This window comes from Saccostrea cucullata, unplaced genomic scaffold (genome assembly GCF_032062105.1).
Source record: "Saccostrea cucullata isolate Sc308-1 unplaced genomic scaffold, CSIRO_AGI_Scuc_v1 ctg6519, whole genome shotgun sequence".
Classification (NCBI taxonomy): Eukaryota; Metazoa; Mollusca; class Bivalvia; order Ostreida; family Ostreidae; genus Saccostrea; species Saccostrea cuccullata.
The window spans coordinates 1-16,801 of record NW_026928370.1 but is presented as its reverse complement, the minus strand read 5'-3'; the positions used below and the strand labels follow the sequence as shown (position 1 = coordinate 16,801).

At 32.6% G+C, this 16,801-nt stretch overlaps 2 protein-coding genes across 2 annotated transcripts; one reads left to right on the top strand and one right to left on the bottom strand.

Moving 5' to 3' along the window:
- Window positions 1–3,664: 3,664 nt before the first annotated feature.
- Window positions 3,665–10,287, bottom strand: LOC134277347 (BOS complex subunit TMEM147-like). Its single transcript, XM_062759687.1, has 6 exons — window positions 10,177–10,287; window positions 6,451–6,586; window positions 6,141–6,277; window positions 4,789–4,873; window positions 4,351–4,472; window positions 3,665–3,955 (listed from the first exon to the last, which is right to left on the bottom strand). Exons 1-6 carry the CDS (start codon window positions 10,251–10,253, stop codon window positions 3,820–3,822), a joined length of 693 nt encoding a protein of 230 aa, XP_062615671.1. The 5' UTR covers window positions 10,254–10,287; the 3' UTR covers window positions 3,665–3,819.
- A 197-nt stretch (window positions 10,288–10,484) lies between these two features.
- LOC134277346 (protein Flattop homolog) lies at window positions 10,485–13,996 on the top strand. The gene is made up of 5 exons (XM_062759685.1): window positions 10,485–10,629; window positions 12,184–12,246; window positions 12,410–12,545; window positions 12,664–12,773; window positions 13,088–13,996. The coding sequence occupies exons 1-5, from the start codon at window positions 10,603–10,605 to the stop codon at window positions 13,478–13,480; spliced, it is 729 nt and encodes a 242-aa protein (XP_062615669.1). The 5' UTR covers window positions 10,485–10,602; the 3' UTR covers window positions 13,481–13,996.
- The last annotated feature ends 2,805 nt before the right edge of the window (window positions 13,997–16,801 follow it).

The following is a 16,801-nucleotide window of genomic DNA, read 5'->3' as shown; positions in this document are numbered from 1 at the left end:
TACTTTTTGACACCAACACCGTGCGCGACGTCAATATACCCTTCCGCTTTTCAAGCGGGGGTATAATAATACTTTGGAGCAAAGCAATCACAAATCTTTAAAATAGATGAGGTTGGATCAGGTGCCATGGAGCGAGGATCCCATGCCGACCGGTCACACTCGTTGTGTGCTCCTTGTAATGAAATAAGAAAGCCCTGTCTCCTCTCATTCAAAATTTATGACTAAAGTTTTTGTGACATATGGAAAGACAAATGAGGTTTAATGTCCCTTGCATCGCTCCGCAAAAGTGTGTGTGTGTGTGAGGGGGGGGGGGGGGGGGGGGGCAACAAGGTACTCTACACTACATTTTATTCCAATCAAGGGTCAAAATATAATCTCACCAGTCCTGGCCACAAGGTGTGACCTTTGATCAACATATTTTATTAAGTAAGACCATCATGAACATGCTAATTCAGAGAATTTGTGTCCCCCGCTTAGGAAAAAGTAAACTATGCGCAGTTCGGGGGAGGGGGGGGGTCGGATTCCAATGAATTATTAAATGTATATATTCATACTGAAACAAATAAAATATGCCAATATGGATATAAAGATTTGATTGCTTATTCTTTATTATGTGTATAGAAGATTCTTTTTACTATGGAATATTTATCACACTGTCATGATGATTTTATGAGTTTGTACAAGCCAGACCTGATAAATTTTTCATTTCACACGCTAAATACTATCATTTAGTAAAAAAAAAAAAGTATTTCGGGGAAAAAAAAAAAAGGAACATCCGAGAATCGACCCCGGGAGCTCTCACACATACCACTAGGCCACGGAACCGCTTCCAATTGTCGAAAATTATATGCAAACATGAAGTCACATGCATGTATATATTCACGTTCGATATTGTCAAAATTTTACACAATGCATGGAGTCTAATTGAGCCGTTATTAAACAGTTCTAATAGATGTAATAAGAATATAAAGTCCGCGGAGAACCTGTTTTATACGTCATACCTCTCCTCATGCCCCTGTGCCAAAAATAGCGACATGTAATGCAATAAATACTAATAAAACAAACGGGGCAGGACACTTTGAGAGGGATGAGAGAGGTCCAAGGGAGTTTTGGTATAAAATTACATTGCAAAAGCTCAAAATCTTCTTGAAATAGCGCCCGGAAACGATAGTGTTACAGACAGAATGTATAAATTTACGACCTTGAACTTTGACCTCTTGACCTCAAAATCAATAGGGGTCTTCCTTAGGCCACAGGGAGTTAAGTAAAATTTCATTGCAAAAGCTCAAAGGGTTCTCGAGATATCGCGCGGAAACGAAAGTGTTATAACAGACAGAATTTGCGAATTTATGACCTTGACCTTTGACCTTTTGACCTCAAAATCAAGAGAGTTCTTCTTTAGACCATAGGGAGTTGCTATGCAAAATTTCATTGCCAAAGCCCAAAGGGTTCTCGAAATATCGTGTGGAAACAAAAGCGTTACAGACAGACAGAAAGACGGACGGACGGACAGATCCAAATTAATATCCCCCACTTTTCAAGCGGGGGCAAAAATACATGTAGATTGGTTGTCCTCTCCAGACTGACTGGCTAAAAATAGCCCGTCTCAATATTTTTAAACCTCGAGGAAAAACTTTTCTCTGCACTCTTGAAATATACGAGGGTTGCCCCAAAATTCCATAGACAAGCGTTGTTTTGTAGGAACCCTATGTCACATATTAATGAAACTTCGTATATAGATTATACCAACACTATCTAATAAATTCATGGACAAATATGGAAATTTTGGGACAACCCTCGTACTAGTATTTTAAAAGACTGAGGGCGCTTTTGATTCAAATTAATTGATATTCGGCAGGAATCTGGACGCATTTGAAAAGTGAAAAAAAAATCAAACTGTCAACTGAAATGTTAACATTCTGTTAATGTATTATGATCTTTTGAAATAGAGAGGGAAATATTTTCTTAATAGTGTTTTAAGGGAGTTCTTAAAATTGTACACTATTAGTGTTCTATCTACAGGATAATTTTACAGTATGTAGTTAGAGAGATCTGCCCTCAGAAGTAAGATAGAAACAAGAGGCCCGTGGGTCACATCGCTCACTTGAGCACTGTGGCTAGGAAAAGAGCGGAAATCGGTTTACTATATGAAAAGTTTAAACTAAAAAGTGGTCCCAACCAATCCTTACATGGCCTGGGGAGAGGGTATGATTTGAACAAACTTGTATATACATTAACTAAGGATGTTTACATTGACTGCCTGTTGCTTAACTGCCCTTTACATTTGAACTTACATTGTGCCCTCCCCCCCCCCCCCCCCCAACGAAAATATGACAAATCATGACTTTGCTGTCTTTGAAAAAAAAAATACTAAGTAAAACTGTGCTCATCTATTGTGGCCCCACCCTACCCCAAGGGGTCATGATTTGATCAAACTTAAAACTACACTACCTGAGGATGCTTCCATATAAATACGACTGATCATGGCTTGCTGTTCTTGAGAAAATTTTTCTGAATATATATTTTTACGTAAAACTTGGATTAGTGCTCCAGCAACCTATCTCAAGGGGTCATGATTTGAACAAACAAGAATCGACACTACCTGAGAATGTTTCCATATAAATATGACCAATCATGGCTATATGCTGTTCTTGAGAAGATTTTTAAAAGTGCTTCCCTAAATATTTCTATATAAAACTTTGTTTGGCCCCGCCATACCCAGACTTGAATCTACACTGCCTGAGAATGCTTCCATATAAATATGACCAATCATCGCTTTGCAATTCTTGAGATTTTTAAAAAGCTTTCCTATATATTTCTATGTAAAACTTTATCGGCCATTGTGGCCCCTTCCTACCCCAGGGGTCATGATTTGAACAAACTTGAATTTACACTACCTGAGGATGCTTCTGTATAAATATGACCAATCATGGCTGTGCTGTTCTTCATCAGAAGAATTTTAAAGAATTTTCCTATATATTTCTATGCAAATTTTTGATCGGCCATAGTAGCCCCACCCTACCCCCAGGGGTCATGATTTGAACAAACTTAAATCTACATTACCTGAGGATGATTCCATATAAATATGATCAATCATGGCTTTCTTATTCTTGAAAAGATTTTTCAAGAATTTTCCTGTATATATATTTCTATGTAAAACTTTGTCAGCCATTGTGGCCCCGCCCTACACCCCGGGATCAAGAGTTGAACAAACTTGAATCTACACTTCCCTAAAGATGTTTCCCCATAAGTTTCATCTTTCCTCGCACAGTGGTTTTTGAGAACAAGATTTTTAAAACATGCCACCAAATTTTCAGTATCTCTAAATCATCTCCCCTTGAGAAATATAGGAAAATTTATGATGTCACAGAAAAAAATACAAATTTGTAAATGACTTTTTTTTAATATGTTGCTTCTTTGTTGTTTGAAATTCCAAAATGTAAGTGTAGCGATGATAGCTCTGTAGTATGTGTCATCAGGCCAAAAAAAAAGTTCCATGCGAGGATTGAACCAAAAACATCTCATATTACCGGGTATTTTAAACACTAGTACTTTTTCTTCAAATAAACATGATAAGATTGATAAACAGATATAACTATATTAACTCATTAAACATATATTTAATAAGACAAATGTTTTAGAAACAAACCAATCATACATACTATAAAATCAAATACATGTACACCATGCATATTGCACAATAATTGTTCTCTTTTATCAACATGGTTACATAAATACACATATCCATCTATACAGTTGTAACAGACTTTCTCTTTCACACATTTCCTTCAGACATTGTACATTGAGGATCGTAGAGATTCAGTAGTGGTTGTTAGAAGTCTGTACAGAGAGTCCCAGGAAGATCTGTAGCCCTACTACACTGACAGTGGTTGTAAACAGAGCTTTAGCGGTGAGGAGCGTCCAGGATCCTAGACCTAATGCATGAATCAGAATCCTGAAAATAGACACAACAATTGAATTATACGACATACTTCACTGTAAAGTACAAATATGTGAACAACCCCACCTCCTCCCTTATTACAAACTTTTAAGGTGCAATATGTAATCATTATGTGAATTTGTCTCATTTCACTTTCATTGTTATGTAGCAATGTATTTTTAGCTAGTTTAAAATTGTTCAAAATCCCTTCATTATACATTGAATACCTTATGAAGCATTTTGATATGATTTTACATTTTAAGTAACCCAGAAAAAAAATAACATTATAATTTGCACAAGTTGGTTTATGTATTTTTTCACCAACAGCCAAGACATTAATTCTCGTGCTAACAACCAAAGAAAACATTTTATCGTTTAAGTAACCATCTTTCAGTAAATGAACTACTTACTCCACAATGAGAGGTCTATAACAGCTAAGGGCCAGTAACGTCATGACAACTGGTATAAACGACTTCTGAAGATCATTTCTACTGCGTAACCAGACCAGCATGGCTGTCGTTATGTGGTGCACCTAATTAACAAAGTCAAATAAATGCAATTAGAAAATGTTCAAATAAGGCAATTTTGTTCTTCAGTATGATGCAATGATATACAAATACTTGTATCACAGTTCACACATTACTGATTAAATATATAACTTCATTGTCTGATGTGACAATTTTGTATTTCAAGAAGGATAACTCTAACTCATCTTCAGCTAATTTTTTTTTCTCTGGCAATACCCCTTGTTATTATACTTCAGAAGAATGTTGTAAGTACCTTATACAGGATAACAAAGAATGTGAAATGCTATTGGCTAGATTATTTTGTAAGCAAGCATTACTCACCAAATTAATGTTAGATTCAAAGCACATTTGAATGTACTTCCAGTCAAATTCTACACCTCTTGCACCAACCCAGAGTGGGATGAATCTAAAATAAGATTTTTTTCTTTAGAACAATTTAATACTATTACATTTATTGTACAAAATATCTGAATCATACATTTTTTAATTTATCTTGATGATGACTGATAAACTGCATGTAAAAGTCAAGTGCATTTATGGGTATGCATTTAAGTGACATTATTTATAAAGTACTGTATGAAAAAGAACTGTGTAAAAGTATTTATTCATTAGTTGAAGATATAAAGATAGGTTTTTGTCAAAGCTTTATGAGAGGACTAACAAAATCACAAACATTCAACTTAATTTTATAACAAAACTCATATAACCCTTTTTGTAATAGTGTATTGTTCATAACCGACTGAAAATTTTTAATAAAAATTTTTTAGGAAAATAAGCAGTTTAAGTATTGTAAATGCACTTTTATCCAAGATAATTATTCATTGTTATTCAATCTGCAGACTGAAAATCAAGCAGACTTTTTTTTCAGATTGTCACTGCATGTATATGTCTTAAAATGCACTTAAAGTACCAGTATGTTGTGACAATATCCATGGAAAAATTGTGACAGTGTTTATAGCATAAATCAATGTCATGTGGAAAAATGTATGTCTACTGTTTTCAAAGTATATACTGTAAATCACTTTTTATTAGTGTGAACTTTATCTACAGCCTGCTCACAAAAATTTTATTCTTGCATATATTATTAGTAGATTAGAATATATATAACAGAACCCAGCAAATTGTGAAAATGTCTCACTTAAAAATGCCAAACACATAACTCGCAAAAATTTTATAACCTACAGTTAACAAAACGTCGCAAACCATGGTCAAAATGTACGATCCTCTCCCATTATGGCCGTGGTTGCATGAGAAGAGAATATTTCATAGCTCATTAAAATATTGACCTATGCGAGTAAAGCATAGTCAGATAATTAACTTTGATGCGTCCTTTCAATACCCAATCACAGTGTATGAAATACTGCTGAAGTAAATTGTTGATTTCAATTGCAATGGAAACAAAACTTGTGATTGACTGGATATGATGTCAAAATAGAGAGGCGTAAATATTAAAGATTACGACACTTTTTGTGTTCAAGCAGCCACGGGTAGGAGAGAGCTATATGCGGAATCTTAATCGTGGTTTGAGACAATGCAGTATACAGAACTTTAATACTTGAAATTTTTACAGTCTTTAAATTTATACATCCCTGATTGATCATAAAAAAAATTCTAAACAATACTCTTAGTTAAGTGTAAATGAGATAGTTAATAAAACATGTGCGAGGTGTCACCTTGTCATAAGTAGCTCAGCTGTAGCCCAGCCTAACCCGGCCACCATGAACTTTAACTGTCCCTTTCCTGCAATCCTCGTCATCACCAGATGAATGCCTACCAGATCGGCCAAGTCTACAGTACACTTCAAAAATTCCTGACAAAAAAGATCAACATATATAGTAATTTTTTTTCTTTCAAAACAATTTTAAATTACCGTTTTCCTTTATTTAACCTCTTTTTTAAATACTTTCTTTTTTTTACTATATTTTGCTATATAAACTTGATGTTATATATCAAAAATATTCTCCAAGCATTCTGGAGACCTACCCCCAGGATATCTACTCCCTCTGGAGAAAATTCTGTGGATGGGAAAAAAGTGGCCAATACCAGCATTTTACAGAGCTGTGTAAAAAGATACGCTGCTCCAGCTTGTACGCATTTCCAAAAGGCACTGTACTCTGCCCTGTAAAAAAAGATAAAAAGTAAGTAAGGGTTCCAGGTGAGGTTTAATGCCCAATCCAACGGCCTGCCTAATTGAAGACCTACAGGTAATTGAAGACCTAGAGAAGACATATGGAAGACCTACAAAAATGTGGGATATATACAGCAAAACTGATGTGATATTCTGATTTAGCATGTTCTAAATGTATAAAATACACAAAAAAGTTTTATAAAAAGAAGTTTTAAAGTGTATTTTTTAAGCTCGGTAAGGGAACTATTTCTTCTCTTAGACGACCTACGGCAAGAACGATAACTCGCATAAATAACAAATCAGCTGCTCACCAAAACATATCAAGAAAATGTAATTATCACAAAAATATAATTAAATAAATAATATTTAAGGACGGAAAAAAATGAATGGAAATATTTTAGATAAATACATCAAAGATGAAAAAAAAAATGAAATAGTCAGTCAGATACAATTCTATTTTGTTAAAAAAAATATTTAGTTATTAAAATCAGTAAAATTTTAAAACTTTACAAAGCAGAGACATATACACTGTACATAATTTATAATACTATTATATGATCAATCATAAAATCATTATAAGTACATACACATGTATATAATTATGTTATATTCAATCAGTATTTTATGTGTTTGTAAATAGATAGTGTAATATTTTTTCAGGTTTGAACTGTTGATCATTAATAAAATTCACTGTGATAGAATGATTTGTGTTCTTGTTATTAATAATACCTACTAATGTTATTAATAACACCTGGGAAAGTTTTATAAGATTTGCATTTATGTAGCGAATGAAAATTTTAAAATTGCAGTTAAATGAATTTGAAGTAATTTTTCAAAAAGAACACAAACACAATTACTTTTAAAATCTTCCGTTTTTCCCCCCGAGTCAAAGCATCATAATTTTTATTCAAAATATGCATGCATTTCTTATGTGTGATAACATGCATGTCTCGAATATGCCTCAGTTGTCTGGGACGGCTGTACACTTTACGATATAGAAAAACTAGAGAAAGTCCAGCTAGCTGCAGCAAGAACCATCACTGGTCTCCCGATTTTTTATTTCTAGAGAAATTCTCTATTCAGAGACAGGATTGGAACCCCTAATTACAAGAAGAAGAACAGCTAAATTAACCACTATGTTTAAAGTACACAACAATGTTGTACCCGATTATCTCAAACAAATATTTCCAAAAACTCGCGGAATTGAATCTACATATAATACAAGAAACACAGAAGATTACTCTATTCCCAAATGTAGACTTGAAACTTTTAAAAAATCTTTTGTACCCTCTGCAATTAATACCTGGAATTCCCTTTCTAAAGACGTGAGAGACACAACCTCTATTAGTAAATTTAAAACAAGAATATGTTCACATCCCTCAAAGCCACCTTCGTATTTTTCATATGGGAAACGCTATTTAAATATAATTCACACAAAATTAAGGCACAGTAGTATACTTAATAATGATCTTTATCGAAGAAATATAATTGACTCTCCTAACTGTTTATGTGGACAAATTGAAGATGTATACCATTTCTTTTTTGTATGTAAAAAATATGAGCGGCCAAGAAATTGCCTCTTAAACAATATTTTACAATATAATCACTTGGCAATAGTCAACTCCCATCTCTTATTATTTGGAAATGATTCATTGTCAGTTGATGTGAATAACAAAATATTTCACTGTGTCCAAAGGTTCATTCGTGATTCAGGTAGATTTTGATCCGTTTTTCTTCTGTTTCTTTGTCATTTAATCATATCTGTACAGCTTTGATTGTTTATGATGCGAGAATTTTACTTGTGATCATGTTTATTATTTATTATCATTACTGTCATATATATATTTTTTCCAAATAACTGTTATAATTGTAAACATTTACATGTATCATTATAGATCTACATATTGTAAGAACTCTGAATCTTTAGTAAGTGTCTTAACTTGAAATATTTTGTATTAACTTGAAATAATTTGTATTTATCATGTATATGTATAACTTTACACCCTAAATTGTTATTTTGGCAATCACTAATTTAATTATTGTATATATTACAGGGAGAGGTTTTTTTAAGTTGCAAGAACTTGTAGCCAATCCCATTGTATAAATTATACAATAAAATATGTTCAAAACATGCATGTTCATTATTTTATTCAATTTTAAAAAGTGTATATTTTCTTTCAATTTAATTAATGATATACTGGGTATCTTCAAGATTGATATACTGTATATATTTTGGCTCAAAATGTAAAAAAAAAAATAATAATAATAAAATAAAATAAAACCTAATGTTTCATATTATAGTACGTATTTCTTGGCATACAGCATGTTATCTGGAAATATACATGAGTTATTAAATTTTCCTCCTGGGTGTCATATAAATTTATGTGTTATTTTGAAAAAAGAAAAGTGACCATTTTGAAAATTAAAAAAAATATTCAAAACGTAATTCATTTTAGTTACATCTTCTGAATAAATCCACAATTATTTTATTTGTTTATTCTTGATATCATTTTTAAGATATGTAATAAATATAATTATTTTTTTAATATCTTTGCTCTGTTGACTGCAAATTAACATTCATTAGAGGAAGTGGGGTGTGTTGATAATTGCATCAAAACACAATATATCCTCAGGGAGCCTGTCAGCTGCCTGTGTATACAACACATTAGTGAAGATCGAAGCCTTTAGTTCAGAGTGATATTGGTTAAAAGAGACAAATCCACAGCATATATATCAATAATTTGAACTTGAATATTTAATTTTTATCCCATAAAACTTATTAAAAGGAATTACAATATTAATTAAATATTAACTATAGATCTTAAGTAGAATATTAATTTGATAAATGAAATAATCATGATAATTATTTATATTTTAACTTCATCAAAATTCATAATCCAGATTATTTCTTTATCATAATTTTTAATTGAAAAACTCAACAAAATCATTTGGATTTTTTTTTCATATTCATATTCTTCCTATGAGCTTCACAATATAAATGAGTGTGCTGTTGTTTACAAGGCAAGTCAGCCAGAGTTATCGTTCTTGCCGTAGGTCGTCTAAGAGAAGAAATAGTTCCCCTTACCGAGCTTAAAAAATACACTTTAAAACTTATTTTCATAAAACTTTTTTGTGTATTTTACACATTTAGGACATGCTTAATCAGAATATCACATCAGTTTTGCTGTATATATCCCACATTTTTGTAGGTCTTCTCTAGGTCTTCAATTACCTGTAGGTCTTCAATTAGGTATTCCCCAATCCAATGCAATTCCTCCTTTCTTGATACAATTAAAATGCCCGTTTTTCTACATTTTCCACTTTCTTAAAAGTGTTGCACAAAAATTATGTTTCTACATTTATTTTGCTTAAATTATGATGTCTGTCATATGCAGAACTTTTCAATTTATTCAGAGCTCCAAATGTCAGAGGTGTATGTCAACCGTTTTGGTAGCCGGTGAACACGCCACAACTGAGAAAATTCAGAATGAGTGTACAACGGTTGTCTGCCCAGTTCGAGCAAGATATCTGAGATATCTTGAAAGTGTAAACGATAAAGTTTAGCTTAACAATGAACTTACAGTCCTGAACATTTGTAAACAATTGCATAAGGCACATAAGCTAGTGCCACACAATTTCCAAAGTGGAAAAGTGTCATCGTGATCGTTGGTCAACTTGGTGCCTCTCGTGTCTCTTCCGACCGGAAGTGAGTAGTGGAACGCAGAGAATGTACAACCTATCGGTTTCATTAAATAAATAGAAAATAGAAACAGATGGTTAGTTTAGTATGTTATTTGTTTCTTTACCAAATTGAGAAAAAGATTAGTCTTTTAATTTGTCTAATTTAAAAAAAAAATCAAATTCACTGCGGAACTCGCATCCTTAGCAACCTGACAGCTTTGTTATGGTAGTGTGACTGGGAACAAGAGGATTTTGTTCACTGACGAAGTAGCCCAGCGAGAGAGGCCAGCATTTAATCAGTCTGTGTTTATCTGTAATCTACCGTGATGTCGTTACATTTCAGTGCCAATCAGGTAGGCAATACATTGAAATAGAGACCAAGTTCACGACTGCACTGCTGAGGAAAATCATCACACAATCAATTCATTCATCCTTCATCTGGCCTACATTCGGTTGATTTATCAAAGCAGCAATACATTTAAAAAAAGCAATGTTGCTCTATTGATTACAGGTTTAATAAATGCAACGGACATCATTTCATGATATGAAGACAATGAGCAGTATATCAGTAAAAGAATCAAAAGAAATGATAGAACATTCGAGAATGCATACTATAAAATTACGGCATATATGTTTTAGCCCCTTAACGGTAACTGCGGTACTGCTCTTCTGCAGGGCAAATTAATAATGTTTGGCGGAGTTTTGTTGATAGATAATTAAATGATGTTATTTAAACAATTACTTTTATGTCATATTTCATCGAAATATATCATTTTGCCCTGCAAAAGAGCATGGATTAGATATACCACAGTTATTGAGAAATGGTCTATAGGCCTAGGCTAGAATGATAAAACCATAGGCACTCCCTGTAGTAGGTGTATATTTTTTAAACAATTAAGATGGGGAGTGCCTATATATGGATAAAACACGCAAATAAAAGAAAATTAAATACATGTATATGTTGTTTTTTCATTAGATAAAAATATGGTCAAAATTTATTATCCTACACCTTTTGGCTTTTAAGAGTGCAATAACGTTATATGATTGAATTAACAATGTAAAACAATTTTTCACTCACTTCAAAGACAGGATGATTAGGATATCGAATAATAAAAAAAAAAAATTATGGCATATTCTAATAATCTTCTTCTCAAGAACCATTGTCTAGAAAAAATTAATTTTGTGGAAACATGATCCCAGTGTAGATTCACTTAAGATTGCTCAAATCAAGACTCCTGTGGGGGTGGGGGGGGGGGGGGTAGGATGGACCACAATAAGTAATCAGAGTTTTAGAAATTAATTCAGAAGAAATCCTTGAAAATCTTTTTCACATGAACAGCAAAACACATATGAAAGCATCATCAAAAAGTGTAGATTCAATCAATTGAAAAAATGTGTAATATACCGGTACTAAACTTTTCAATACTGAGAAGATTTTTGCGTCTTCCTAGCAAAAGAGCTCAGATGAGCACTGTGGCTTATTGTTCAATGGTATATTTTCATATTTATCGATAAAATAGGCCTACATACATGAATAGATTCAATAAATTAACAATTATGTATATTTTGTGCAAGTACAATGTAATTTAGACCCATTATGAAATATTCACTATGAATATTGAGCAATTTGAAATTCCCATGATGCAACCAATTTCTGCTCTGTACGTGCTTCATGCCTGCATGTACCAGTAAATGCAATTTAAATTTTGCATATTATCATATTACAAATTCTAATTTCAAACCTAAAATACTGCTCTGATGCTCTGAAGCCATGCAAACTTCTTTTAATGACATATTTGATAAATGAAAGATTCATATGCTTATCAGTGCTTATGAGATATTTATTTTTTTATTTCCAATATTTCAGATTCACATCGATGTATTTATTTTATTTTTCAATATTTCAGTATGATCAGGCATTTCACCCCAAGCGTTTACAGAACTGGGAGGTTCCTAAACAGTTTCGAGAAGTAAATTTATTTAAAAGTTACTGTAATGTTAATTTCATATTATTTAATTTTTTCAATTACTTATATTTCAAAATAAAATTATAAATCAACATTTTTATTGTAACATGTTAAATCATTTACAACAAATATAGTAGAATGTTATTCTCTTCATTTTAATTTTCAGAGGCCAAGAGCATTTGATGGATTTACACAAATTGTAGCTAGCAACAGAGGTCATCTCCTTCAAGGGGTTAAAAGGTCAAGGGAATCTCCATGGGGAAACTTTGTTGGTACATGGGACATGCCTCTACATATACCAGGTAATAAAACTGTTCTCATTTTAATTCCATGGTTTATATATGACTTTTGCAGTATTTGGCATTTGCTATTATTGTTTATTCAATTAAACATGTCATAATGAAGATTACAATTTTTCAGGCAATAAAATGATGAATAGCACTGCCAGAGCCTTTCATTCACAAGTGAGGTTAGAGAGATGCAAGACAGATGGGGACATAATCCTCAGTGGAAAACTAAAGAGGCCACATGTGAGTTCAATTTTTTTTCATATTTATTTTACTTAAAATTATTTTGCTATACAGTCAAACTTCATTATCCTGAACCTGATCGGGCTGAGAATTTTTTTTTTGAGATATCAGAGGATTTGAGATATCGAGGGTAAAATACTTAAAGAATATGTGGTTGGGACTTTCACATCACTTTGAAATATCCATGGTATTTGAGATATCGGTGTTTGAGATACCAAAGTTCAACTGTATATTAATTGTTTGAATTTAATTTTAATATGTCGACAAAAACAAATTTTTATTGTGCACACTTAAAATATGATGACTCTAAACAGGTACCTGACCCACTGCCAGTAAAAGCTGACATGGATGCCGATAAAGGGTTGGAGGGAGTTCCTCCCAAACCACTGGATCCCATCCCTCCCTCCTCTCCTCTAGCTCCATTAGACCCAATTACGGCCTCCAATGTAGCAGTTAATGGTTCTCAGAGGTCAGGGGCCAAAAACCCTGAGCCAATCACACGAGCCAGCCCCAAATTGGCCCCCATCAGCCCCACTGGCAGACCTGCGACAGGAGCTAAGACTCCCCTCGACTGGCCAAGACCAGCTTCTAGGGTCAAATCTGCAACCCCCAAAGGATCTCCAGAACCCGAATTACAACAACTGTCTGCAGCGAAGTCCCCCGTGAACTGGCCCTCCCCTAAAGAACCAGAAAAAGTAGCAGCTTAGGCTGAGAAAATGTAAGATAAAAGAAGACTTTGATTTGAAGCCTAAAAAAGATTTTTGAAAAAAATTCAGTGCTTATCTATTGTCACGACATTAAAATAAGAAAGGGAAAAAAGCATGGAAAAAAAATCAAATAACTCAGAAATTTTCTGGATTATAAGGTTTTATAGTCTTTCTAAGGCATTTATATTCTTTATGATTTGTCTGCACAAATGTTTGATTCAAAGTATTGCATAGTACATGTAGTATGCAGTACTTTTACTTAACACTGTGTGATCTAGGTGTATGTGAGGCTAACTTTTATATATATATATACAGAATTTTACATTCTCCTTGGACTCTGTGCAGGAAGAGAGAGAGATGTTGAAAGATTTATGTACCTTTGTTTTTACAAGGTGTTTTATATGAGTATATTGATTTGTTTTATGGGAACATGGGGTTCTATTTCTCATTACTTTAGCCACATTCTTATCATGCAGTTTAATATTTAAATCTTAAAATAACAAAGATTAATTCTTGTAATCTTCAGTTTCAGTTTCTTTATTTTCTGTGCCTGTGATATTTTTTAAACTTAATGGAGCTATAGCATTGGTGGGGTTTATTAATTAATGCACCATACTCAGTTTGCTTTTAAATGAACTACAAGATATTTCTATTACCTTGTTAAGAGTTTAATTTATTTCATTGTTGAGTAAATTATGTTAAGCATTTTATAAATGTTTGCTATGTTGTTTACATGTGAAAGAAGCGTAGTGCTTTGTTATTGAATTAACATGTCTGCAGGTGTATGCGAGTACAACCCCAGCACTGTATGTCTTTAGCTGTTATTCGTATGGAAGTTCTATACTGCCTGTCTTTTAATGTATACCATTGTTATTGATCACACAATTATTAAGACAGTGAAATATCATTTAAAAAGTTTTTAAAATCAAATAAAAATTGTGAAAATATCATTTTGTTGATCTTATTGACATCTAGATAATATCTTTATGATACAATTAAGCAAAATTGAAAGAAAAAAAATGATTTTCTGACATGAAGTCTTTGATTTTTAAAATTTTAAACTGCAGTTTTTAAATTCACTGAGCAAAATAAAAAAATAATCCAAAGAAATACGCACGCTAACTCTCAATTCCCGCCTACATTTTGGAACCATTTAATTCAATATAAATGGCAATCTGGCCATAAAATCTTTGTTTAATACAAAAAACAGTTCAATGGTAATTGAATAATTATCTTAATACCAGCGCTAAACAGTAAATTTTCCATAATTCCAGCTCTTGAAAAAAGGGGGGTAGACGATATTTTCCACTAAAATCGGAGTTTCAAGCATCACCATATTTTGAAATAATCTTGGAAATGATAAAATGTTCCTTATATCTTTTCTAATGTTTTAGACAAATAAATAAAACATAAATATATCAATAAAATATAATGTTTCAGATGTAAATCGCTTTGAAATTGGTGGAAAATAAGCATTTTTATCGTTTTTTGTCAATAAACATATGTTCCCCCCCGTGTCACACAAAAAGCTTTGGTATGAATTTGCGAAATAACATTCCAAATTACCTGTAAAAAGGAATTTTTGTGACACGGGGGGGAAAGGTGTTTTAAAAATATTTTCCGTTTTCCGTTGATTTCTATAGTGAAAAACACAAGTTTTACCAAAATTTTAAAGTTATCTCTCTTTGTTTTCCCAAATAAGTACTGTTTTATGAAAATCCATATTATCTATAAAAAATATTAAAAATTAATCGAATATGTTAACTTTTAAAAATTGACTTGTAGGTAGGCGGGAGAACAATACTATCGTTCGCAGTTCTTTACAAGAAGAGCTGAATATAGCAATGCTTTAATAGCATACATGTAACAGGGTTAAAGGTATTCAATCCCAAATAGCAAAAGATTCAATGAAATTGAATACATAAATGATATAAGGTGTTGAATACTCAATATATTTATAAACATAATTCCCATTACTATTAGCCTGTAAGAGTGGGATGTGTTCTAATTTATGACCTTGAATTTTGGTAAGAGTTATCTCCCTTTATTTTAATTAATAAAAAATCAATTTAAAAAAATTTATACGGTAAAAAAATTGTTTTTGATTTTCATTCTTTTTCTAGTATTTCAATGCATCTTTCCACCACAGTATTTATTGATATTCATATTTTATTTATGTGAATTTTTATTTAATAAAAACACTATTCCCCAAAGACTTTAATGCAGTCTTTGTTAATTAATTAACTACTGCTTAGTTAATGATTTAAAAAAAAAATTCTTGCGGGCAATCTTTTTCTACTATAAAATGCTTTAATTCAATACCAGAGTATTATGTACTTGACGGACATTTAAGGGTAGAGAATTTGCTCTTATTAGGGATGGAAATCCTTAAAGCAAGTTGTATTCAGATAGCACTATAGTTTCTTGGCGATAGATCTGCTCTAAAATTTTAACCACACCTGAAATGTGTAGTCATGCAAATCTAGCATCTAAAGCAAGTCTAGTAATATGCATCCTTGGAAGTATAAATGTATCATCCGTGCATGTTTGGTTCATTTCTTGTTGAACATCTCTCTCAAGAATTTTTCACTTAAATGGAGATGCCACCACTTGCTGATGGAGGGTTGTAAATTTATTCTTTTACTCAGCACTTAGGGCCATTGAGCATTATAAGGTATCTTTTTGTGCCAACATCTATTGCAACACGGGATCTTGATGTATACAATCTTATCCACAGGACCGGTCTCCATGCTCTGCAGTGAATTTAGAACTGTGACATAAGGATTAGCTCCTTACTCTGCAGCTCTCAAGCAGATGCTTTTAAGCACTGTGCTATGCATGCAACTTGCAAGTTTGGTCAACAAGGGCTATATAATCAAAATTTTAAAATGAATTTTCTCTAAAAAGTTAGCTTAACCAGCTGGTCACTCATCAGGAAATGCAGGTCAGATCCAGCAACAAAAGTAGGCCTGATAGTGTACATGCTTAGATATATCAATTTTTTTGTCTTCAGAATGAACCTGCTCCAAAAACTTTAACCTGCTCCAAAGAACGTAAACCTGGTCATCCTTTAGCTGAAATAGCAGCATAAACCTTGACTGGTACAATGAAACACACTACAGTAAAACTCATTTAGTACGAACACGGATATAGCGAATTCACGGATATAACAAAGTTTTTCTGGGTCCCCAGCAAAATTCTTAACAAATCTTTGTAAAATTTTAAGGTTATAACGAACTCTGATATAACGAATTTACGGATATAGCGAACTGAATTTGAGTCCCGTTGAGGTTAAATATAATGAAATTTACATCTTTTATA

Bases quoted from the DNA above. Each gene is read 5' to 3' on its own strand.
- LOC134277347 (XM_062759687.1), bottom strand. From the start codon at position 10,253: ATGACACTTTTCCACTTTGGAAATTGTGTGGCACTAGCTTATGTGCCT. The intron at 6,587-10,176 runs GTAAGTTCATTG...CTTTTTTTACAG, and splicing joins GTTTACAAATGTTCAGGACT to GGCAGAGTACAGTGCCTTTT. The intron at 4,473-4,788 runs GTGAGTAATGCT...TTTGTTAATTAG, and splicing joins TTGAATCTAACATTAATTTG to GTGCACCACATAACGACAGC.
- LOC134277346 (XM_062759685.1), top strand. From the start codon at position 10,603: ATGTCGTTACATTTCAGTGCCAATCAG. The intron at 10,630-12,183 runs GTAGGCAATACA...TCAATATTTCAG, and splicing joins TACATTTCAGTGCCAATCAG to TATGATCAGGCATTTCACCC. The intron at 12,774-13,087 runs GTGAGTTCAATT...GACTCTAAACAG, and splicing joins GAAAACTAAAGAGGCCACAT to GTACCTGACCCACTGCCAGT.